The 25,355-nt window shown below is 45.5% G+C and overlaps 1 protein-coding gene across 2 annotated transcripts in view; it reads left to right on the forward strand.

The window, feature by feature from the left end:
• Positions 1-25,355, forward strand: part of ENPEP (glutamyl aminopeptidase) — a 102,883-nt gene that overhangs the window by 58,166 nt on the left and 19,362 nt on the right. For both annotated transcript variants that reach the window (XM_053251608.1, XM_053251609.1), the window contains exons 9-13: positions 6,453-6,518; positions 10,200-10,351; positions 13,009-13,088; positions 17,911-18,050; positions 18,157-18,212. In XM_053251608.1, coding sequence (XP_053107583.1) covers positions 6,453-6,518; positions 10,200-10,351; positions 13,009-13,088; positions 17,911-18,050; positions 18,157-18,212 — 494 coding nt within the window. The remainder of the gene's footprint in view (positions 1-6,452; positions 6,519-10,199; positions 10,352-13,008; positions 13,089-17,910; positions 18,051-18,156; positions 18,213-25,355) is intronic.

A 25,355-nucleotide genomic window follows, 5' to 3' on the forward strand; every position in this document is an offset into this window, starting at 1 on the left:
AAATGCACTAAATGAATGAATGAATAAATGGCCATGGCCTTAGCCCAGCCATTACACACTGTATAATAAGATCTGCTCTCTCAGCAGCATGCTGAGAGATCTACGAGATCTAAGGAGATCTACTCTTTCATAGGAACATAGGAAACTGCCATATACTGAGTCAGACCATTGGTCTATCTAGCTCAGTATTGTCTTCACAGACTGGCAGCGGCTTCTCCAAGGTTGCAGGCAGGAATCTCTCTCAACCCTATCTTGGAGAAGCCATGGAGGGAACTTGGAACCTTCTGCTCTTCCCAGAGCGGCTCCATCCCCTGAGGGGAATATCTTATGGTGCTCACACTAGTAGTGTGTCCGAACCAGTCCGGCGGCCATTCCAAAGAATGGCCGAACTGCCGGACCGGTCCGGCCCTGCCTGGTTCGGGTCCGAGTGGGGGGTATGCCTTTAAGGGCGGGAGGGCTTGCTTAGCCCTCCCGCCTCCTTGCCCCCGCCAGCGCCCGTATTTTCCAGTATAGGGGCGCTGGAAACCAGCCGCCCTCCCGCTGCCGCCGCCGCCGCAGCGAAAGAACTCCCAATTGTACTGCCAGCCCTCCCGCCCTCCCTCCCAGCTAGCTGTGCCGGAGCTCCTCTTGTTTCCTATCTGTGCCGGAGCTCCTCTCGTTTCCTATCGGGTGAGCGGGCGGGCGGGCAGCTAGCTGGGAGGGAGGGCGGGAGGGCTGGCAGTACAATTGGGAGTTCTTTCGCCGCCGCCGCCGCCGCGGGGGGGCGGCTGGTTTCCAGCGCCCCTATACTGGAAAATACGGGCGCAGGCAGGGGCAAGGAGGCGGGAGGGCTAAGCAAGCCCTCCCCGCCCTAAAAACAAGGCCCCCCTTCGGTGCCGGTCTGGACTTCTCCGGACCGTGCACATCACTAGCTCACACTTCTAGTCTCCCATTCAGATGCAACCAGGGCAGACCCTGCTTAGCTATGAGGACAAGTCATGCTTGCTGCCACAAGACCAGCTCTCCTCTCCTCTCAACTGCATGCTGCTTCCATTTGCCCAACCCAACTTTCAAGAACAAAGGAAATGTTAAAGGGTTAAAGATATGCTAAAGAACTGTAATTGTCCCACAGTTTGTTACTGACAGTCCAAAAATAAGCCTTACCAGGACATGCAATGGCAGGCAGTGCACTACAGAACACCTCACATGACAGACACTACATGACATCTTCAGATGTTAAGAGGGCAAGTGACACCCGTGGTTACAGTGCTGAAAGTGTAGGAACTTAGGAAGTCCTGCCCTGGCACTGGCACTCACCCCTCTCTCCAGCCATTCATGGCTACGGTGATGTTGATGTGAAAAGACACACACTGTTAGGGTTATTGATTACCAGTATTCCCCAGTAGCCAAATTTTAGTGATGAGGTTTCGCGTCCTGACCAGCTGTTTGCCCGCTGCCTAGAAAAATGAAGCACACGCTCCAAGATATAAAGTTAAAATTTTCTTTGAGATACATTTAAAATAGGTTAAAAGAACTAATCCTAAAAGGTATAAACATATTAAAGAGTTCACAAAGTATCTCACCAATCCAGGCAATCTGCAAATCAGTTTCTGCAACACAGAGGATTGGACAGGAGACCCGATGAAAAATGCAAAGAAAAATAAGCTGTCCACACAAAACCAATCTTTTTGTTCTGAAATTTTGAGTCTAACAACGCTGCAACCATGTTGGTGCCACTTCTGTGATTGGTAGCCTCAGCCGCCCCCCTCCCCTTCTGCTTCAGGGCTGCAGAAGAAGGAAGAAGCACAGCTAGTTGCCAAACTCTTGGGGTCCCTGCAGGCCTTCTACCATCATCCCAGCACTGAGGGTCATGTCAGCCTCTACTAACACAAATACGATACAAAAACAACAAATATTTATACAAATATTTCTTTCCAACAGAAGTTCCCAAAGCAGTTTACATAGATATAAATAAATAAAATGGCTCCCTGACCCAAAGGGCTCACAGGAAGGAAGGAAGGAAGGAAGGAAGGAAGGAAGGAAAAACAGACAACAGCCACTGGAGGGATGCTGTGCTGGGGATGGATAGGGCCAGTTGCTCTCCCCCTGCTTCCCTCTAAAGAGAATCATCACTTTAAAAAGGTGCCTCTGCCCAGTTAGCAAGGTTGGGTTAAGGAAGACTTACATAAGAACAGGCACTTCTATCTGACTCAGTTCTTTAGCCTCCATCCCTGAAAAGCCTAGTTCAGGAACAGGTATATGCTCAGTATCCTCTGCCATCCTCTGAACCTTCGCATCAGGCAGGCAAGTCACCGCGTAGTCAACATGCGGATCACAGACCCATCTCTCTGTACCTCTGATTGAACCGCCCACTACAAGGAGGCCCCCCCCGAAGAGTATCCCCTGTGTGAGAGGATATGGGCTCATCACCCATGGAAGGGGTCCCTTCTAAAGGAGCATTTCCCTCTTCCTCAGACTGATGTCCTCCTTGCCCAAGACCTTCATTCTCCCTGACAGCAGAGGAGCTATCAGCCTTGGAGTGGGATGCCTCTACCACCTCCCTGTAGGTCTCATCTGCATGCCTCTGTCTTTCTGAGCTTCTCCAGATTCTCTGTCATGGTCTCAAGGGAACGAACTTGTTCCCTGAGAGCCAGGAGCTCCTTGCACCGAGCACACACCCATGACTTCTGCCCATGGTGCAAATAGTCATACATGCGACACTCTATGCAATATACTGGGAAGTGTATCCTCCCCTGCTGGCTTTCTATCTTCATAACTGTTTTTGTTGGCTGTTTACAGAATTTGAAGATAGTTTATTAGAAAGTTTGGTCTTAGCTGTTTTGGTCAGCTATTTATCTGTTCAAATTTCCTTTCTCAAGAATATGAAGAGAACTTACCTTATCTTCCCATTGGGCTCCTTGTGATCAAGGGGACTCGTTTCAGGTTACCCCGCACACTTCCCCACCTAACTCCACACAAAACTCCAATAAACAGTTTGCTATCCCTGTTGGTGAATCTCTCAGGCCTTCACTTTTTCTAGAGAGAGTAGGCTTCAAACTGAGACACAGGAATGTGGGCCCTCCCACCAGATGTGACTCACTACAGCCCTAACTGACTCCTCCCTCTGTCCCCCTGCAGGCAAGGAGAAACTAAATTCCACAAAGCCCCCAATGCAAGCCCTGGAAAATGCTAGCCTGGAAAATGCTAGCCCTGGCAAGAAACAAATACAGATACACACACTAGGACGTCTCCCTTAAAGAGAAACCAGTCCCTCAAAATCTCCCCTCCTTCTGTTAGTTAGTTTTAAGGGAAAAGGCTTGATGTTGTTTTGTTTAGAAAAGCTTGCTTATCTCCTGAATCTGCTTCTGCTCTTCTCACAGTAGGCTTCAAACTGAGACGTTCAGTTCCTTGACTTGGCTTAAGGAACTGAAACCTGAAGAACAGCAAATTAGCAACTCCCACTATTAAAGTTTTTTAAAGACATCTTCAAAAGGCAAAAATAGGGAGAATGATTTTACAAGGACCACAAAATAAGGAATGTCTATAGATAGGTGGATCATATAGTGCCATAATATCCCCCCCTGCTCTCTCGCTCTCTCTCACACACAGAGAGTTGCTGCCAACTTCACAGCTCAGTCTTTGAAATGTTTACAAACTGTCTCCATTGTTGTCTTATTTGAGAGAATGTGTCATTATGTGGGCCATAGTCTCTTTAATACATTCCTGGGGGTCATGTGAGAGCAACCAGAGACATAGTGTCAACCACATCACCCCAAGTGTATGTAAAGGGAGCCCAAGACACCAGAGTTATTCAGGCACATGTGTCCATCATGGCTTACACCTTTCAGTCACTGGACGAATGCATAATGGCTGTTTTCCAAGTGGTAACTTAGAATGGTGTGCATGTAACCACTTGGTATTTTTGTTAGCTGTATCATTCTGACAAGTGGTAAGGAGTATTTGACCACACATCTGGACTTGATCATAAGTCTGGAGAAGCAAGGGAGTGGTTAAAATGCTCCTCGCCACTTGGCAAGACATTATGGCCGACTGGCTTACCAAGAAGTCACATGCACACTGTGTGGTAAGTTCCCACTTGGCAAATGTCAATCAGTGTCCAACCCTCCATTTCCTAGCAAACCAGGCATGAAATTATAGCCATAGGAAAAAACATAATCTAGTAAAGTAGTTCACATACATTCTCCGTACCCAGCTCAGCTGTTTCTTTTTAAAGCTGATCTCAGGTATAAGTTGGAGGGGGGGCGGAATCAATCTCAATTAAGAACAAGAGAAGAAAGGACGCAAGACAATTCAGCAAAAGCACAGCTGTTCTGCAACAATACAGTCCAGGGTGAATCATAACGTTATCTTTACATAACTAGCTGGATCCATTCCTCGGTTTGCTGGATCCATTTGCTGGATCCATTCCTCGGTCCCTGCTAAAAGCACATTTCAACACTTTCCAAAGGACACATCTATTCTTTATCCAGCGGTGACACTGGGAGTCAGAACTTTCCATCCTGACACATTTACTGGGCAATATATTAGTACTGGAGAGCTTGGAGAGAGCGCTGGCTGTGTTCTTTTTTGTTTACTGAAGCTTACATGGTGTACCTACATTATAAATTCTTGTCTTGTTAAAAGGATGAGAGCTATTTTAAGATGTGTTCTTGAATAGTGGGAATAAAAGGTGGGCCAGGATATAATGAGAGCAATCTGCACTCTAACATAAATAGAATTTAACTGGGGGAAATAATTAAGGTCAGTGAGAGAGGTACATTTGCAACTGTGTTTAAACAAAGGGCAGATTTTTTTAAAAAACAACTGTCCATTTATTCATGTTGCTGCACTTTCCTATAAAATCAAAAGCGGGGGGAGGAGGAAATTTGGGTGCTCAGCACTTTCCAAATCAGGGTGATCTGGGATGCTTAGCATCTTAAACCTAGATCCTATACATTTTTACTCATAAGTACCACTTTGTCCAATGGAATGTGCTTCCTAATAAGTCTGTTTAGTCTCGCAGCCATTCAGCTCAATGCTATGCATGCTTACTCAAGAGTATAACCCATGGTGTTTATTGGGCTTACTCAATAAACATGTGCATAGACTCATAGCTCTAAAGTCAGAAAATGAATTCTTTTGAGAATCTAGCTTTAGACAGTGGGTTTTGTTGTTGTTGTTGTTGTTGTTGTTTTTGCAGGGGGCTGAGGTTTGTTTACCTGCCTGTTATCACCTTGTTTATATGCAGGTTGCACTCTATGACAGCTCAATTCTAAGATCTGCTACCCCAACGCAATAGCGAAATGCACAGAGAGCAACACCAGTGCTCTATCTAAAGTCATGCCACCACACTGGCATTGCGGCTTTCTTTATTGGCTTTCATTGTTATTTTGCACTGCATTTATTTACTGCATTGCAGGCTTTATTGGCTTTCATTATACTGATTCAGCTCATGCCTAGAATGGTCAAAAGGGACAAATAAGATCTTATGATGTTCACAAGGCTCAGCCTTCATAGGGTGACACCAGCAGCATGAAATGTACTTTCTAAACAGCAGGAAGCCAATGCCAAGTACAATATTTATTCATTATTTTTATTTATTTATTTAACATATTTTATACCGCTCAAAACATATGTCTCTGGGCAGTTTACAACAAAAAATGACAACACAAAAGTTAAAACATTAGTTAAAACAAATACATGACAAAAGAGATTGGGCAGAGGTTATGCTCTCTCCTGATGATGTTGACATGGAGAAACAGATTTGGGTGTCATCAGCATACTAATAGCACCCTGCACCAAATCTCCTGATGATCTCTCATGTAGATGTTAAACAACATCAGAGACAATATGGAGCCCTGAGGGACACCATACAAAAGTTCAGATTTTAAAGAACAGCAGTCTCCAAGGGACACCATCTGAAACCTGCCCAAAAGGTAGGAGCAGAACCACTGCAAAGCAGTGCTCCCCACTCCCAACCCCCTCAGATGCTCCAGAAGGATACTATGGTCGATAGTATCGAAAGCTGCTGGCTGATCTGTTGGATCCAAAAGGACCAACAGAGTCACACTTCCTCTGTCAATTCCCAATTGGAAATCATCCATCAAGCCGACCAAGGCAGTCTCAACCCCCTAGCCCACCCGAAAGCTAGTCTGAAATGGGTCTAGATAATCGGTTTCCTCCAAGACTGTCTGGAGCTGAGAGGCCACCACCCTCTCAATTACCTTGCCCAGCCACAGAAGGTTGGAGACAGGCCTGTAGTTACTCAACTCTGAGGGATCCAAGGCAGGCTTCTTCAGAAGTGGTCTAATAATTGCCTCCTTAATATTGCTGCTACTGACCCACCATGTGGCAGAATTTCTAGCAGCAGATCTTGAGGCTGTTGTGAATACTAATATTTTGTAATTCTTAATAATTTTCGCAAGTAAAAATACTAATATTTCATAATTCTGTTGTCTTTTCCTTCCCAACAGAACTACTTAAGAGACTACCATTTCAAAAATGCAAAGACAGATGATTTCTGGGCATCACTGGCAAATGTATGTTTGGTAAAAAATTTGATTCTTGATCCGAAATGGTTGTATTCTAGTCTTATAAAAAGCCTTCAACTTCATGGCCTTTCTAGTGGCTTTAGAGAGTAATCTTGTGAACAACCACTCTTTCCATCTCAAGCGTAGTATGTTTCTGGCTCACACAAAATCCAGCTAACAACTGCAATATTTTTGTATGGGAAAATTGCTCAGGGCAGGATGGTGAAAGGAAAATCAAGGCGGAAAGGAACGACAAAAGACTAACATTTAATTCCATGAACTTATATGAATAAAATTAACCCTTCTTAAATCATCCATATCTATGGACAGTTTTTTCCAAAGTATACTTTTGATTATGTTACTTGTACTAGTAATACATACATGTAAGTGTTCTTCCATACATGTTTGATATACAGGCAGCCCTTATTCATGTTTCCTACTCTGAGCGGCTTCACTGTTGAAAAGATGTGTACACTGTCCTTCTCTTGTACTCCTTTCCAACAACAAACTCACTTCCTTCAGCGATAGAATTGGACTCAAACATTGCCCTAAAGGAGAGTTGACTACGTGACTATGACATGACTATGGCTTATTGCCACTTTGTAGTGCCTTCCTTGCTAGGCAAGGTAGCCTGTTATTTCTACCCCACCATTCACCAAGGTTTCAGGCTGGCTGAAAGATTAATATAATAACAGTAACATAATAAGATGGCTAGAATCAATTAAAAAACACTGGACAAAAATACACAGGAGAGATAAAAACTGTTAGCCAGTGGCGACAAAAACTTGCCTGAACAGGTGTGCTTTCAGCAGCCACCTAAAAAGAGGGAGAGAAGAGGAGCGGATTTCATAAGGAAGGGAATTCCACAGGGAGGGGGCCATTACAAAGAAGACCCTATCCCAAGTGGCAGCCAAATCAACCTTAAACAATGATGGCACACACAGGAGACCCTCCCTATCAGAATTTATAGGTTGGACAGACTCATATGGGTGATACTTCCGATCAGATACCCTGGCCCCAAACTGTAAAGGGCTTTAAAGGTGACCACCAGCACCTTGAATTGCACCTGGAAACAAATTGGCAAGTAACTATGTATGTACAGGTGAAACTCGGAAAATTAGAATATCGTGCAAAAGTCCATTAATTTCAGTAATGCAAATTAAAAGGTGAAACTGATATATGAGACAGACGCATTACATGCAAAGCGAGATAAGTCAAGCCTTAATTTGTTATAATTGTGATGATCATGGCATACAGCTCATGAAAACCCCAAATCCACAATCCCAGAAAATTAGAATATTACATGGAACCAAGAAGACAAGGATTGTAGAATAGAACAATATCGGACCTCTGAAAAGTATACAGTGTACTGTGCTTGATTGGCCAGCAAACTTGCCTGACCTGACCCCATAAAGAATCTATGGGGCATTGCCAAGAGAAGGATGAGAGACATGAGACCAAACAATGCAGAATTGCTGAAGGCCGCTAATGAAGCATCCTGGTCTTCCATAATACCTCATCAGTGCCACAGGCTGATAGCATCCATGCCACGCCGCATTGAGGCAGTAATTGCTGCAAAAGGGGCCCAAACCAAGTACTGAATACATATGCATGCTTATACTTTTCAGAGGTCCGATATTGTTCTATTCTTCAATCCTTGTCTTCTTGGTTCCATGTAATATTCTAATTTTCTGGGATTGTGGATTTGGGGTTTTCATGAGCTGTACGCCATGATCATCACAATTATAACAAATTAAGGCTCGACTTATCTCGCTTTGCATGTAATGTGTCTGTCTCATATATCAGTTTCACCTTCTAATTTGCATTACTGAAATTAATGGACTTTTGCATGATATTCTAATTTTCCGAGTTTCACCTGTATGTATGTATGTAACTATGTATTGCAAGTAACTATGTATGCATATATACATATGCACTATATAGCTATGTATGGCAAGTAACTATGTATGTATATGTATGCATGTATGTGTATGTATGTCAAGGATACAAATCAATCCAGAAGCAGCACATACCAATACGAATGGATGGAGTCTGATGACAGTTTCCTAGCTCTTCCTGAGATTCCCCTGCCCCTTCCCCTTTAGGAAATAGAGACAGGTCAGCTAAGAGAGCTAAGTAAACGATCACCAAAGAAAATATAAATAAAATAAAAAATAAAGCTAAGCAAGAGATCACCAAAGTGTATAAAATCCAATTCTGCTGCTTCAAAATGCCAGCAATTTCCAGATCATGACTCATATATTTTATTTTTGTTTGTTTGCTTGTTTGTTTATTTGTTGAATTTATATACCACCTAATATAGAAATCTCTAAATAGAGATTGTTACTTCCAGGGAGTTCTGGCACTACTAATTTAAAACACTCTACTTCTTCTATGTCCTATTCATTATAACAAACCTCTTTATATTGAGCTTTGTCTATCTTATCTATATCATATAGATAAGTCATATAAGAGCCCCCGTCATATGAGCCCCCGGTGGCACAGTGGTAAAACTGCCGCCCTGTAACCAGAAGGTTACAAGTTTGATCCTGACCAGGGGCTCAAGGTTGACTCAGCCTTCCATCCTTCCGAGGTCGGTAAAATGAGTACCCAGAATGTTGGGGGCAATATGCTAAATCATTGTAAACCGCTTAGAGAGCTTCAGCTATACAGCAGTATATAAATGTAAGTGCTATTGCTATTGCTATTGCTATATGTATGTGTGTGTATGCGCACATGGGTCCAAAAGCAGCCTGGACCTAAAGGCCGCCACAAGGCCCCCCACCCCCCGCAAGCCCCCCCCTTAATTTAGATACCTCCTGTCTCGGGGGGGGGCTCCAAATGATGGGGGGCTCGCCCCTGCCTGCCACTGCCCTGCCGAAATTTGCCATCTTCACCATTGGGGCAGTGGAGCAGGCCTCCCCCTGTGGTGGTGGCAGCGGTGACCACAGAAGCTGGTGAGCCTGTGCGGCAGGCACGCCTGTGCATTATGAATATGGAGCATCGTGTGCCTGTGATGTCACGGGCTTGCAAAACTCCATATACACACTGCACAGGCATGCCCACTGCACAGGCCCACCAGCCACTGCAGCCGCCGCCACCACAGTGGGGAGGCCTGCTCTGCTCAGCTTACCCCCCGCCCCTGGCAGTGAAGATGGCAAATATCAGCACAGTGGGGCAGGGGTGGGTGTGGGGCAGCGGCACAGTGGCAGGCGTGGGGCAGCACCACCACAGCAGGGCTCTGGGGTGGCCCCCCAGATCATTTGGGTGCCTCCCCCCAGAGACAGGAGACCACAGACCACAGACCTGATCCCCAATGTCTGTGGCTAAGTGTGCCTCTGTATATAGAGAGATAGAGCGATATATCAGTATAGATATAGAGAGGGAGAGGGAAACGGAGAGGGAGTTAGGCACAAACTTGTAGCAACAATGTCAGAAATGGGGTGGCTTGCAATATTCCAAATATCTACCTCCTTCTTCAAAAAGGTGGCTGTCTATGAAAGCAGCAAAATGGTTGGCCTTTGTCTTATTGTTTACCGACAGTAAATACAGTTATTTGGATCACCTGTGCCCATGTGGTTTCTAAAGCCAGCGTGTAGGAGAGAAAACCATTCTCGCCTCCTGAGTAGAAGAGTCATACCTTTCGACTGTCTACTTTTTCTTAGCATGACCATCCATTATTATTCTCAGGCCAGTGGCAAACCAGTCAAAGATGTGATGGACACCTGGACTAGGCAGATGGGCTATCCTGTGCTGGATGTACATTCAGACTTGACAATTACACAGAAACGTTTCCTTCTGGATCCCAAAGCAGATCCTACCCAGCCATCTTCTAATTTCAGGTACAGTTTCTTCAATAGCCGTGTATATTGTTCTTGTGTTGGCCACTTGGAGAGCATGCCATTGTGCTACCTGAGCACAAATAATCTAAAGATTGAACATCAACAACTCGTGTGTTGATAATTTCCACACTCCATAATATAATTGTGGATCAAGCCTCAAACTGATATCAGTTATTTGAGAAATAACCAGGATCTGAAACCAGTACAAGTGGATGTGATTACACCCCCACTATAAATGAAAAGGGCCTTCCAGATTTGCAAAACATTCCCAGCGTTTTACTCTCTAAGTAGCCCTGTTCAGTCATTATGTTGTACCAAGTGTACAAGTGTACCAATGTCTGTACACCCATACGTGTTTTTGTTGCACTGTACCTGCAGTCCTTTTAAAAGTGCCCCTGGATATAAACCCCTCAAATGCATAGCACAGATAGGAACTGTACTGCTATACCTGTGTTCAACATAATGTGTAAATAACTGTACCTGTGTACAGTATACACACATAGGAATGTAGGAAGTTGCCTTGTACCAAGTCAGGTCATTGGTTCATCTAGCTCAGTATTGTCTAAACTGCCTGGCAGTGACTCTCCAAGGTTTCAGGCAGGGGTCTCTCTCCCAGCCCTACCTGGAGATGCCAGGAAGGGAACCTGGGATCTTCTACATGCAAGAAGAAGATGTTCTACTACTGAGCTATGACCCCATCCCTAAAGGGGAATATCTTACCGCAGGAAGTTCTTCTTCCCTTTAATTCACAACTCCTCCAGAATAGAGGGGTTGTGTTATATCAGTCAGATTTACCCCCAAGTCCCTGTGTGTTATCAGGGAGCAGTTCACACACAATTCGGGGTTTTCACTGCGCGTGAGAGTGTAGCCCGATTTATATCCGGGCTAAAAAAATTCCACTATTTGTGACGGGTTTGGGGGACAACTTTGAGTTCTCGGTAAAGCTGTGTGTTAAAGTCCCAGGCAGCACTCACATGTAGATAGCCATCCAAATGCAAACCAGGGGAGACTCTGCTCGTCAAAGGGGACACTTCATGCTCTCTACTGCAGGGCCACCGCTCTTCCCTACTCAGTGTATGAATGTTGAACATAACATGTGACCAGGGCTAGTATTAAGCCAATTTCATTTAGCCCGGCAGAGTGGCAGAGCAGCTTGCATTGTGCCTCTGCAGAGAGAAGCTTGAACACATTTTTAAAGATCAAATCATAAATCTTCAACCACTGCATCGTACAGTCCAGTGGTTGTGCCCCACCCGGCTGTCTTTGGTCGCAGAGGACCCTAGGTGGTGCAACTCTCTGCTTGAGGACCACTTTGCTGGCAGCCCCCCAAGTGACTGCTTAGGCTGCTTGTGAAGTCCAGCCAGCCATTCATGGCTGTCCCTTAATATTATTTACTTCAGGCAAATGTATCCACTTTATTCAGGCTGTTTATATAATGTCCCTTCTATTCATAACTGAAGCTCTCCTCTGAATCGCCTTCCAATTTAACTGCTTTCTTGAACAATGGTGGTCCAGTGCATGAGCAACCATCATATTCATAATCATTCTCATATTCATTCATATATGTATGTATATGTGTATATATATATACACACACACACACACACACACACACACATACACACACACACATATACATACACACACACATTCTCTCTCTCATTAACATCCAGTCTGCATGAGAAGATTGCCAATTAAGCTAATGTCATTAAATCAGTTGGGCTTTTTTTTTTTTTTTGCAGAGACTTTAATTTCTGTTTTTAAGAAGTCATTTTAATCCCATTTAAAGTGTGTGTGTGTATGTATGTATGTTAGGGATGTGCATAGACCTGTTCAGAGGCCCTTTTACGGGCCTCCGAACAGGTTCAAACACTGGGAGGTTTGATGTTCAAAGGTGGGGGGTGGGGTGTTTCACACTTTAAGGGCTGGGGAGGGTGCACTTACTGCTCCCTCCGCTTTCTCCCTGCCGGCGCTCAGTATTTGCAAAGGCCTACAGGACAGCAGTGTACTTCCCTGCCACCCCGCCCGCTCCCTAGCTGGAAGTAGCACATTCTGGGTACGGGCACGCACATGCCGCGCTCACACGAGATCCCTCCCGACGTGCACAAGCACATTGTGCATGTGCACATGCCCAGCATGCACACGCCTGCCAGCTACTTCCGGCCACTTCTGGCCAGGGAGTGGACGGGGCTGCAGGGAGGTACGCTGCCGCCCTGTAGGACTTTGCAAATAGCAAGCACTAGTGGGGGTAAGCAGAGGGAGGGGTAAGTGAACCCTCCCCCACCCTTGAAGTGCAACCTCGCCCCCGCCATCGAACCACCCCTGCCGGGTTCCGTGCACATTCCTTATGTATGTATATATGTATGTATGACATTTATTTTCCACTCTTCCCCCAAGGAGCCCAGAGTGGTGTACATGGTTATGTTTCTCCTCACAACAACCCTGTGAGGTCGGTTAGGCTGAGAGAGAAGCGACTGGCCCAGAGTCACCCAGCAAGTTGCATGGTTGAACAGGGATTTGAATTCGGATCTCCCCAGGCCTAGTCTAATTAAATTAGCCACAGGCTATTGCTACAGCATTGTCGTTTTAACTATGTTTAAATTGTTGTTTTTAAAAATTGCTGTCTCTTTTCTTCTTCTTCTTCTTCAAATTTTCAGTTACACATGGAATATTCCAGTGAAATGGTATAAGGGAAATGTGTCCGATGTGACATTCTACAATAAATCAGAGTTGTCAGGTAACCTTTATTAATGAGGAATGACTCTCCGCAATATGCTATATTAAGAAGGAAGGAAACGGCAAACATCACGTTAAACATTTGCCTTCAAAAGAGAATTATACTGTATTTAGTAGAAAGTAAGTCCCTCTAAACTCCGCAGGATTGACTTTCAAGTAGATATGCTTAGGATCAGGCAGGAATGCCATTAAGGGAGAGCTGCTGTTTAGGGAGACTGTTTTTGTCTTTCCTGCATCTATAAATCAAATCCAAAGGCTACATTTACTAGAATGTCCATTTGATATTTTTTTCCCCCAGAGGCTTTTTAATGCTTTGTAGCCATGCTGGAACATCCAGACATTACACATTCCATACTAACAAACATTCTCAGCTTTATGTATTAAAATGCCCTTTAATAGTTGTAGAGGCCTACATTTTTAGGCTGCATTCCTAGGGAGTGAGTTCTGTTGAACTGAGTAAAACTTACTTCTGAGTAATGCTTAGGTTCATGCTGACACCAAGACAAATAACTAAATATTAACAAAAACATTATCACTCCTACCTTGGGGAGATGATATATATTTCTCATTATATTCCCACCTGCATGAGCAAATTGCCAATTAAACTAAGTTAATTGAATCAGTTAAATTCTTTTGTGGGGACTCTCATTTTCGGTTTTAAGTTTATCAAAGTTAAAGGCTTCCTCAATTGATCTTGCTTGTGCTATGCCAATTTCACTAAAGAGCTTGCCAAACCTATTGTGATTGAATTGGCTCTGGGTTTTTGTGAATGCAGAATGTATCTGTCCGGTTTTCATTGTCTTCAGGAGATATTGAAAAAGAAAGAGAAGTACACAGATTGCCTTGCCAGAGGTATTTATCCTCTAGTAACATACTTACTTCAGTGTGTTATATGTGGGGTTTCTTTTGAGGACTACTCAGAAATACCATAAGAACAGCCCTGCTGGATCCGGCCCAAGGCCCATCTAGTCCAGCATCCTGTTTCACACAGTGGCCCACCAGATGCCTCTGGGGAGCCCACAGGCAAGAGTATGTGCATGCCCTCTCTCCTGCTATTGCTCCCCTGCAACTGGCATTGAGAGGAATTGTGTCTCTGAGGCTGGAGATAGCCCCCAGGCATCAGACCAGTAGCCATTGGTAGACCTGTCCTCCAAGAATCTGTCTAAACTTCATCTGATTCAGAATTTGGTAGTCGGGCTATTGACTAGTATGGGCCAACTGCAACATATCTAGTCAATAGAAGGATATTTTTATTATGTATATACTGAATTCTAACAGAAAGTTCACAAAGTGGTTTACATAGCAGAATAAATAGAAAGAAAGAGAGAGAAAAGGAATGAGGAAATGGTTCATTATTCCAAAGAGGCTCAAAATGGAAAAAGAAACTCAAGGGAGACAGCACCAACAGCCACTGGAGAGATGCTAGGCTGGGTTGGAATGTATTCCTTGCTAAATATAAGAGAGCCACCCCTTTAAAAGGAAAACCTCTTCGGAGAAACACCACTTATAACACAACTGAATGGGGCCTTGCTCAGCCAGCCCCCACCATCAGAGATCAGGCAGGTAGTGACTGAAAATAGGGTCTTTTTGGTGGTGGTGAGATGACCCGCATGTAATAGCATTCTAGGAACACTTGGTTGATGCCTACTTTGTTAACTTTTGGGTGAAGACAATTTTATTCTTCTGAGCTTGCAATGAATGATAGGTCTATTGTCCTTCTGCTTTTGCTGGCTGCTTATTGTTTTACTTCTGCTTTTCTGTTTTATCATACGTTTGATTGTATGTTTTAATTGATTATTTTATTAAGTTTGTAATTGGCTGCCTTGGAAATTTTATACTGAAAGGCAAATTAAATAATGTTTCAAATAAGAACATCAGTCCTGACATTAGCTTAGCTCTAAATAATGCAATAGGATAAGTAAAACTTTCGGGTGAACTCTGATGTGCCATCAAATCCAGGGTTTGAGCAAAGATTTGGCTGATTGCTGTGGTTACTCAGAATGAAATATATCTGTGGGAACAGAGATAAGGAAAAGAAGAAGAGTATGAACTGGAAAAGCATACAGAAGATAAATGTGGCTGGAAAGGAACAAATATATAATCTGGCTAATGGAAGCCATAAGATGAGATACTGGTCGATCATTCTTGGAAAGAGATATTGTTGTTACAGTTGTTTTCCCTTGCTCTCTCTACAATGGTTATAATTTAAAGTCAGCTATGTATCTGCGAAAAGCAACCTGCAGCTGAATCCTATGCACATTTAGTCAGAGGTAAAGCCTACTGAATTCACTGGCTGACATCTTAATGAAGCACATGCGTAAAGAGGAAGTGAGGAGATGCAACAGAGGCCCTCACCCAGTTTCTTTACGTGTGTGCTCTTGTCCAACCAGGTGAAACATTCCTGCTCACACAGGCAGAGCAGGGACATTTTGTCCACTTGCAAAACAGCGTGTGCATAGAAGAATTGGAGGAGTTGTGCATGGGCCTCTGTCATGTCCGTACAGTCCCTCTTTATACTTTGTTATTCACTGGGATCCAGGGGAGGAGCCACCGTTGGGCGAACGGGCTCAAAGAAACCGGTCAGCCGCCCCTCAGGTGTTGCGCCTCGCAGCTGCAGACACACACCCCACGTCTGACATCAGATGTGGGGGTGTGGCTTCACTCCTAAATGGGGTTGTGCAGCCAGCACTGCGTTCACGAGATCAGCCAGCTCTGCGTTTGCAGCACAGCCAGAGCAGTTCTCCCTGCCTTTAAAAGGCAGGGAGAGTTGCTCCAGCCGACTGAGCTCCTAAACGGGGCCATGCAGCCTTGTTTAGGAGCGAAACCATGCCCCCACATCTGATGTCAGATGCAGGGTGTGTGGCTAAACGCTCCCTGCATCTGACGTCAGATGCAGGGGGCGGGGCCCATGGCAGATGCAGCACCCAGGCCGCCACTTGGCTCCCTCCGTGCCTGCTGGGATCTGCTCTCAGGTGTGTGTGTGCATAGGATTGTAGCCCTAGTTGACCACAGGCTGTGTTCTCACAATCACAGTGATCCTGGTTAAAGAGTTAACCAGGATCTCCATGCCTCGTGTTCCGCCCTGCAGCATGAGAATGTGTATTTCCCAGGCAATCCTGGTCAAACCGCTGCAGTTAAATTGCATTTAACTAGGATCAATAACTAGGATCTGATCCTAGTTATCAGTCCTGCTTAAATGTGATTTAATTGCAGTGGTTTGATCATGATTGCCCCAAAAATCCACGTTACCACATCACACTCTGTGAGAGCCCACAGGGCTTGACGATTCTAGTTAACTCTTTAACCAGGATTGCCAGGATTGTGGGAACACAGACATAGTAAGCTAAAAACTGGCTTCCGTGAATAAGAAGAAGCTCAGCCTTATTCAGATTATTATTCATCATTATATAATACATTTGAGGTGCTCAAAGCACTTCACATACATGACCTGATGATGGGGAGAAGCCATAGCTCAGCTGTAGAGCATTTGTTTTGTAAGTAGAAAGTGCTTTGTAGAGCACTTGCTTTACAGGCATCGGTGGCAAAGACCCCTGTCTGAAATGGTGGCCAGTATACTGTACAGCAGCTTTATATGTTCACATCTTGGACCGCATTCAGACATCTCATGAAACCAGAGTTACAGGTTGCTGGCAAACCTGTAACATCTGATGTCGAAATGCATGCAGCCGCGGCTTTGCAACCAAACTACAGGGTCCAGTTTAGTTCCCAAACTGGAATTTGGACCTGGGACCTCAATTTCACCACTCTAAACCTGAAAGAAGGAGGGAAAACTCTAGCCTCTCTTTGGAGTTTCCCAAACTGGGGATGGGGGATTGTCTGTGATGCAATCCCCAGTTTAGAATTTTAACTGCCAACTGCAGTTCTAAGCCAGTTCCTGCTATGTCTAAATGTGGCCTCGGTAATAGTTACAGTAGCCCTGAATGATAGTTCATGAGTATTATCTGCATACCTCCCACAGTTGGTGGGTGTCTAAGGCTGAGAAACTAAAGGCTTATCTAAAGACAGCTAATAAATGTGTGGTGGGGTGTGTACAAAACCAGGTTGCCTGGTTCGGTTCAAGTCAGGACCGGACTCAAACCAAACTAGGCATGTTCGGTTTTAGCACACAGACACCCCAAACAACCCCCCATGTGGCTTGGGAGGGGAGTGTGTGAGGTTTTGTTTTGTTTTTAATTATTATTTTTTAAAGTTTAAAAAATTAAATTTTACTTACACTTATGTACAAATCACCTGGGTCATGACGTGGCCATGCAGAGCTCCATTGGGCATGTGCGGCGGCCTCCATAATGGCCACTGCAACAGAGGGCAGGCCCTGAATGGCCCGAAAGCCGCCCAAACTGGGCAATTTGTACATTGATGGAAGCCAGCAGGGTGGGACTTCTGGAGATCCACACACACACACACACACACCCCAACGGCCGAATCTAAGTCCCTGGACCAGGTAGCAGTAACTAAAATTTAAATTTGTAAACTTTCTAAAAAAAATTAAACTCACCAAAAAAAAAACCCTCAAACAGGGGGCGGCCCGGGTGGGGGGTGGGCTTGATTCAATTGAACTGAACAGGTTCAAAGTCAAACCTGTTCAAAACTGAAGCTGTTTGCACATCCCTAATGTGTGGCAGATGTTAATTTGGGACCAGGGGCTTCCCAGATTACATCTTAGCTTCTTCTGCTACATAAATTTTCAAAAAGCTCTCAGATACAATTTGGTCCTTCCTAAAAACAAATGCAAGCTGAGGAGCCTATATTTTAGGTAGCCATGTGTTTTTCAGTTCTTCACTGCTGCATCTTTACCATCACAGGAATTACTCTTGCACAGGCTGACACTCTTGATCCTAATTCTACTCTGAAAGTTAATCAGAATCATGTTGGCTTTTATCGTGTCAACTATGGAGCACAGTACTGGGAAGACTTAGCCAATACAATGATGAGCAGCTATCAGGTCAGTCTGCTGCAATTAATTTGGTGGCTGGTTTATGGGATTCATGGGTGATTACATCTCGGTTTTACCCACCAGACCTAATACAACTTCGTTTTTCTCCAACTAGAATTTTGGTTTGGCTGATCGTGCTGGCTTTCTAGATGATGCTTTTTCATTGGCCAGGTAGGTGCTATAGTGAACTGAATTTGTGTAGGCATGCCACATCACTGTTTTTACCTTGTAATGTGGACATTTAGATAGCCACAGTAATATTTAAATCAAGAAAAACTTGGGAATTGCCATGTGTCCTTCATCTGTTACTTGGAGGGGTTCTATCTGTTACTTGAAACCCACTGAGCTCAGTGGGACTTCCTTCAGATTAAACACATGCATCGGTTCAGAATGCATGTCCCAGTGAATCCTTTTCACACTCTATGCAGAGCATCGTATGCTTATGCCCTTGCTATTAGTTCCTTCTTTTGGGGGCAGGGATGACTCAACTTCTAACTGACATCTAGGATTGTTACATCCTTTCAGTCTACAGTCTAGACACTGAGGCGATTCTCACAATCGCCAAATAGTGGGCTAAGGGAACTTAGCCCACTTTCTGGTGACCGTGAGAACCACTGGGCTCACAGCCAAGACCGATTGCTCTCAAGCGGGTCACCCACTAAAACAACCCTCTCCTTAGCCAAGGTTAGTGGAGTGCTCCACTAACCCGTTTTTTTTCTCGTGAGTTGCCGCGGTGCGGCTCCACGCCACAGCAACTCATGAGGAGACCCCCAGCAGGGAGGCTAAATGCAGCCTCCTGGCTCAGGGGTCTCTCCAGCATGCCCTGAGCACTTGCGCATGGCATGCTGGAGCTTCCAAGGGCTGCGCGGTCCACAAACTCCCCAGCTCCCGCCGGCTCTAACGGAGTTGGCAGTCATGTGCGCAGCCAGTTCAGCTGCCCACAGCCGACTGACGGGTCATCTGCGAGGAGAGCAGGCTAAGCCTGCTCTCCTCGAAAACCCCATCTCGGCGGTTCCCACTGATTGTGGGAACCACCTCACTGACTCCGAACAGATGCCATGTTCTGGAAAGAAGAAAAGAGAGAGAAAACAACTTGCCATTGTTTTGCCAGTCAGCTTCTTCACTCTCTGGTCTGTCCTTATCTTTCACTGTCCCTCTTTTTCAGTTGAAAGTCTCTGTCCCTTTTCTGCTTTCCCCTTGTTCTGATTTACTGGGCCTGAGAACAATGTTAACCATGCTCTGTTTCTTGAAAGACACCATATGACCCTATGATAGTTAGCAAACTTTCAGTTATTTCCATTCAGAATTGTCAACTGCATGGAGTGTTTTCTTGTTTGACGTTGTTTTTTTTTAAAAAAGAAAAATTCATTGACATGATGATAGGATCATGGAGCCTAAGCATTTGTTTGTCCTAATGGAAAGCCTTGTGTAATAAACTTCAATGGGTTTTGGCAGCGGATAACTTGGTCTATGGGATCTTTCTGAAAAACTATATTGGCAGATCAGCAATCAGGCTTGCTTTGCTCACAAAAAAACCCTTGGCAAGTCTGCATTTGTACTTCCTTCCAGACTGGCCAAAGCACAAGCACACTGACTGACATTCTCTGCATCATAACGGAAGTGGTTAGAGAACTGCCTGTGCTGCTGTGAGGCTATAAAAAAATATGCTGGCACTGCTGCATGTTGGAGATCCGGCTCTAGATGGCATCTGCCTTTTGCACCGATAACCCTAATGACCACTAGGAGCACTGGAAGTAGAGATAGAGGCGAGTCTCACGATCAAGGAGACCGACCTCCATAAGCCTGCTCTCCCCGCAGATGAGCAGGGTGGCAGTCCTGGGCGGCCAGATTGGCCACCCACACATCTTCTGGTTCCATTACGGAGCCGGCAGGGGCTAGGGGGATCGGGGGCCATGCGCACAGGGCATACTGCGAGTGCGCAGGGCATACTGGAGAGACCCCTGAGGCGGGAGGCTGCTTTTGAGCCTCTCAACTGGAGGTATACTCACGAGTAGCCATGGTGCGGAGCCGTGCCGCAGCAACTCACAAGCAAAAAGCCCCAGGTCTGCGGAGTGCTCGCTCCACAAACCCAGTTTAAGGGGAGGGTTACTTGAGCAGGTTACCCACTCAGGAACCACCGGGCTCGCAGCTGAGCCCGGTGGTTCACACGGTCTGCAAAAATCAGGCTAGGCTCCCTTAGCCCGATTTTTGCAGACCGTGTGAATAGCCTCATAGTCAATTAAGCTCTCCTTCTCTTTCCTGTTTATCTCTGCCTCTATGACCCCTCAATCGATAGAATGTACTCAGGAACTTCTTGGGAGTGACTTCCTCCTCCTTCTCCCCAGAATGCTTCTGTAGGTCTCTCTCTGACCACCATGTAGCTAGCAGCTAGGGTTTGGGTCTTTCCTATCATCATGTACTTCTAAATAAAGTAGATTAGTTAAACCTTAAATCAATCTCCATGCTTATAATTTACAAGCTGTTACCCCTGAGACCCTGTTAGCTTCTGCTGCGATGGGAGTGAGTTAGCTCCTGAAATACTCTGCAATATATACTGAAGTAGCTTACAGAGCTGGGCTATTCCATTCCTACTAAGCACTGCATTATCGCATGTTGTGGCACGGCTTTGGTTATTCCCAATGGAAGTAGTATCATGATGTGTGATTGCACAACACATAGCAGGAGTGGAGCAGCCCTGCCCTGCAGCAGCGCAAGTGTTTTTTTTTTAGAACCTCCTATCAGCACCGATGGCTCTCTAACTGCCTCCATTATGCAGGTTTAAAAATGCAACATGATCCTGAACATATGTCCCTCTATATTCTGAGATAGACAGAACTTTCTTTTTGGAGACAATATACAGAGACTGATACCCTTGCTAAGCCACAAAGTGGCTTTCTACAAATCACTAAATCTCTCTCACACACACACATTTCACAGTTTCTAAAATAGGAATTAAAGTGACTTACACCCAAACAAATCACACAAATATTGTATGATATTTTCCATACTGACACTGAAATGTTATATAAGTTAACCGTAGAAGGCAAAACTGCCCTATTGAATAAAGGAGACTTGTGTGCTCAAAACATATTTAAATTTCTTTAATTTCCTTGGAACTTTAAGAGCACTTTACTTTCTCAGTCATTTTGCACTACAGTATTATTTTAGATCAATCAACATGCCTGCTGGATTTTGTTGCTGCTGTGGACCAGTGTTCTCTCTCATTTTTTCCTTCTGTGTGTGGAATGAGTTTTGTTCTGCGTTGCATTATCAAGGCGGTGTGCGTGCGTGTGCATTCAGAATGGGGCCTTCTTAATTCAACCTGAGTGGGATCTAAAATTAACTGAGCGGACATCAAAAAACTTGTGAGCACACACATGTGTGCATGCCTTAGAGGGAACACTGCTGTGGACTGATAAGTACTAGAGCTATGATTAATGTGTGGTTGCTATATGTGTCTTACAATCTTGTTGCATGCAACTTCAGCTAAGTCCTCCTTTGCCCAGACTTAATTGTATCTAGGCAGCAAATTTCCCAATGACTGACATTAACATTGTAGAACTAAGCTGAGGAAAAGGTGCCTCAAAGTATCTCAAAGGGAAAAGGTACTTCAAGTTAAGTTGATAGCCTGGGGCTTTTTTGGTAGCTCTTGGATTGTGGCACCTGCACCGATCTTGCTAGACCTCATTCTGCTGTCTGGACTAGTTGCCATCCACATGGAAATCTTCACCATACCATTGTGGCATGTGGATATCAGGCTCATTGAATCAACACATATGGCACTTGAAAAAACTTCCATCTAGAAGTGCCCTAAGATCAAATTGCATGGCATGATGACAACAGTTTTAGTAGCTTCCTGTCTGTTATCACCTGGTGTAGGCAATTGCTTTTGCTATGGAATGAAGCTGAAGGGCTCTTGTAGGAGTAAAGCTAAGTAACTGTGTACAAGAAGAGAGCGAGAGAAATGCTCAAAACTGGGAGGGCTCTTCATAGAAATCCTGCAGAAAGTCAAGAGAACATAAAGTCAATTGAGACTTGTTGCTAAATTTGTAAGGCATGGAATTGCAGGAACAAAATGAAGTCACTGCCTTGTCCCTAGGTTGCTCAGAGTTACTCACATTGTGTTTTCAGAGAAACAGCATTGATCTGTTGTGTATCGAAATCGCTGATCTGGCTCCAGTTCTCAGGCTGTATGTCTCCTCTTTGGCAGGGAGGGACTGCACTTCCAGACACTGAGGGATGCATACAATCAAATGCAGTCAACAGTGTCCTTCGGGGTTCCATTCAGTTGGGGCTGAGGACTTTGGTTAGGTGTTGCCAAAGAGTTCCTTGGGAGAGAATGGATTTTAAGGAGGGCTTTGATAGAAGGGTAAATGCTGGCATGATCTAGGGTTTTCTGGAAAGGAATTCCAAGAATAAGGGAGGACTGGGAGAAAGGGCATAGGAGTTCAGGTGGCTGAGGGTGGTAGAATTGGAGAAGAATCATGGGCAGGGATATAAAAAGAAATCTAGGCAAGGCATTGCTAGGTACTTAAAAGATTAGGGGCCCCAGCCCACAGCCCCTCTTCTGATAATTAAACTCAATCATATCCCCCTATGAATAATTACAAGAGGTTTTTTTTTAGATCTCTATTATATAGCCCATGTGAAGGTGGAAGCAACAGAGAGCTACCTGAGGCTAGGAGCTCTCTCCCACGCCCTGTGCAGGTGCCTCCACTGCTGCACTTTCTTTCTGGAAGAGGTCCTGGAGGAGGAGGTGGCTGGTGAGAATCGGCACTCTGAGCAAGCCATTGGGGGGTCCTTCCCCATGGGCTACCTCCTAATGAGGCCCCAGCTAGGCAGAGAACTATTATTTCTTCTGATGCAGTTACTGACCACTGAGCCAACTCTCCCCACCTCTACAGAGGTTGTGCATCTCCCTTCCCCTGTGCTGGGATACATCCTGGTCTTTTTCTCCCTCACTCTCAGAGTGAAGAGCAACACAGCTATCTCCCAGCTGCAATCTCTAAACAGTGTTGGTATACTGTTTACTAGGGCTGTGCATTGAATCAGAGCAATAATTGAATTTGATTCAATACAGTCCCCATTGGGGCATTTTTCACTGGAAACTATTCTCATGCAAAATGACCCCAGTATTGATAATCAGCCCGCTGCAATACTGCATTGTCGGCATTGCATCAAGTATTCTCAGAGGTTGGGGGGAGCTTATTTTTCTTGCCAATTCAGCTGTGAAGAAATTGGCTGCCCAGAAGGCAACCACTGTAGTGTTTCAAGTAGCCACCTTTCTCTCCACTGTCCTTCCTTAGAAGTCACCAGGGTGGGAAGCAACATCATGATGCCACATCCTTTTCTGGTGCATTACTGGAGGTGGTGGGGATGACCATGCCTGATAGTTACAGGGTGTGGCTATTATTTTCTAGTAATATGCCAGGGAAAGGACACAATGAAGCTCTTCTCATGATCAGTGAGAAGAGCTGTAAGGGGGGTTGTGGGGAGAGCGGGCTTAGCCCGCTCTCCCCACAGACAATCAGAAGGAAGCCCTGGGCGGCTGGATTGTCTGCCCACACGACTGCCGGGCTCCATCACGGAGCCGGCGGGAGCTGCAGGGATCAGGGGCCGTGCAGCCCCCGGAAGTTCCAGGATGCTCCGCACGAGCGCGCAGGGCATCCTGGAGAGACCCTCGAGCCCAGGAGGCTCCTTGCAGCCTTCCGGTCAGGGGTCTACTCATGTGTCGCCGTGTGCCGCGGCAACACAAGAGGAAAAAGATGAGGTTAATGGAGCGCTCGCTGCGTTAGTCTCGTTTAAGGGGAGGGGTATTTATGGAGACTAGCTGCCGGGAGCTGTGCAGCTCCCGTTGCAGCACACGAGTGCCCAAAAGGGGACTAGGCTCCCTTAGCCTGCTTTTGGGTGATCATGAGAATCACCTCAATGTCATGATGTTGCTTCCTGCACTGGTGTATTTTAGGACAGGATAGTGGAGGGAAAGGCGGCTATTTGAAATGCCGCTGTTGCAGCTGCCTTCTGGGCAGTCTAGTTTCTTCAGGAACAGCTGGATTTGCAGGAAGGCGAAGCCTCCCACCTCCATTCCGATGCATCACGTTGATAACAATTATTGGGTTGATGCGCCCCTGTTACCTGGTACATAGGAACATAGGAAACTGCCATATACTGAGTCAGACCATTGGTCTATCTAGCTCTGTATTGTCTTCACAGACTGGCAGCAGCTTCTCCAAGGTTGCTGGCAGGAATCTCTCTCAGCCCTATCTTGGAGAAGCCAGGGAAGGAACTTGAAACCTTCTGCTCTTCCCAGAGCGGCTCCATCCCCTGAGGGGAATATCTTGCAGTGCTCACACATCAAGTCTCCCATTCAGATGCAACCAGGGCAGACCCTGCTTAGCTATGGGGACAAGTCATGCTTGCTACCACAAGGCCAGCTCTCCTCTCCTGGTACATAATGCAGTCAGTACTGGGCTTGGGTCAGCCCCAAGCCTAAGAATGGCCACTGTGCAACAGCCCCAGGGTTTACCAAGTTGGGCCCTCTGTCAGAGGTAGAGAGAAACAGTAACTAGGTAGCAGCTGATCTTGTTGCTAGGCAATGGTGCCAGGGCTTTACTGGCTGGGGCTACTGACAACGTCTAAGACACTAAGGATTTACAGGTTTATAGTGGTCAGGAGAATTGGAAACTCATATTAGGATTAGCTGGAGAAATGTATTTTAGGATTTAAGCCAGTGAAGAAAGGGTTGGACTTGTGTCGGTGTCAGATTGGTCAGAGGGTCCCAGAAAGTTTTGAGCTACACATTAGGAACATAGGAAGTTGCTTTCTATTGAGTCAGACCATTGGTCCATCTAGCTCAGTATTGTCTACATGGACTAGCAGCGGCTTCTCCAAGGTTGCAAGCAGGAGTCGCTCTCAGCCCTACCTTGGAGATGCCAGGGAGGGAACCTGGAACTTTCTGCATGCAAGCATGCAGGTGCTCTTCCAGCCCCATCCCCTAGGGAGAATATCTTACAGTAATCAGACATGTAGTCTCCCATTATAAGAGGACCAGCAGAGAGCTCACGATGAGAGGCATCATTTTAGGACTAGGGATGGGCAAACAGGCTCAAAACTAAACCAGTTCGATGTCAAACCAGTTCAGTTTGCAGGTTCAAGGTCGAGCTGAACCCCACCCACCCACCCCAGGTTCGGCTCGACTCCAAACTGACTTCCCCAATTCGGGGGTTCAACAAGCCTTTAACAATTTTTTTTAAAAAAAAAAACTTACCCCCTCCAGGTGGCTTCTCCAAGGTGGCGGGGAGGTCCGCGGAAGTT

Source organism: Hemicordylus capensis, chromosome 5 (assembly GCF_027244095.1).
Source record: "Hemicordylus capensis ecotype Gifberg chromosome 5, rHemCap1.1.pri, whole genome shotgun sequence".
Classification (NCBI taxonomy): Eukaryota; Metazoa; Chordata; class Lepidosauria; order Squamata; family Cordylidae; genus Hemicordylus; species Hemicordylus capensis.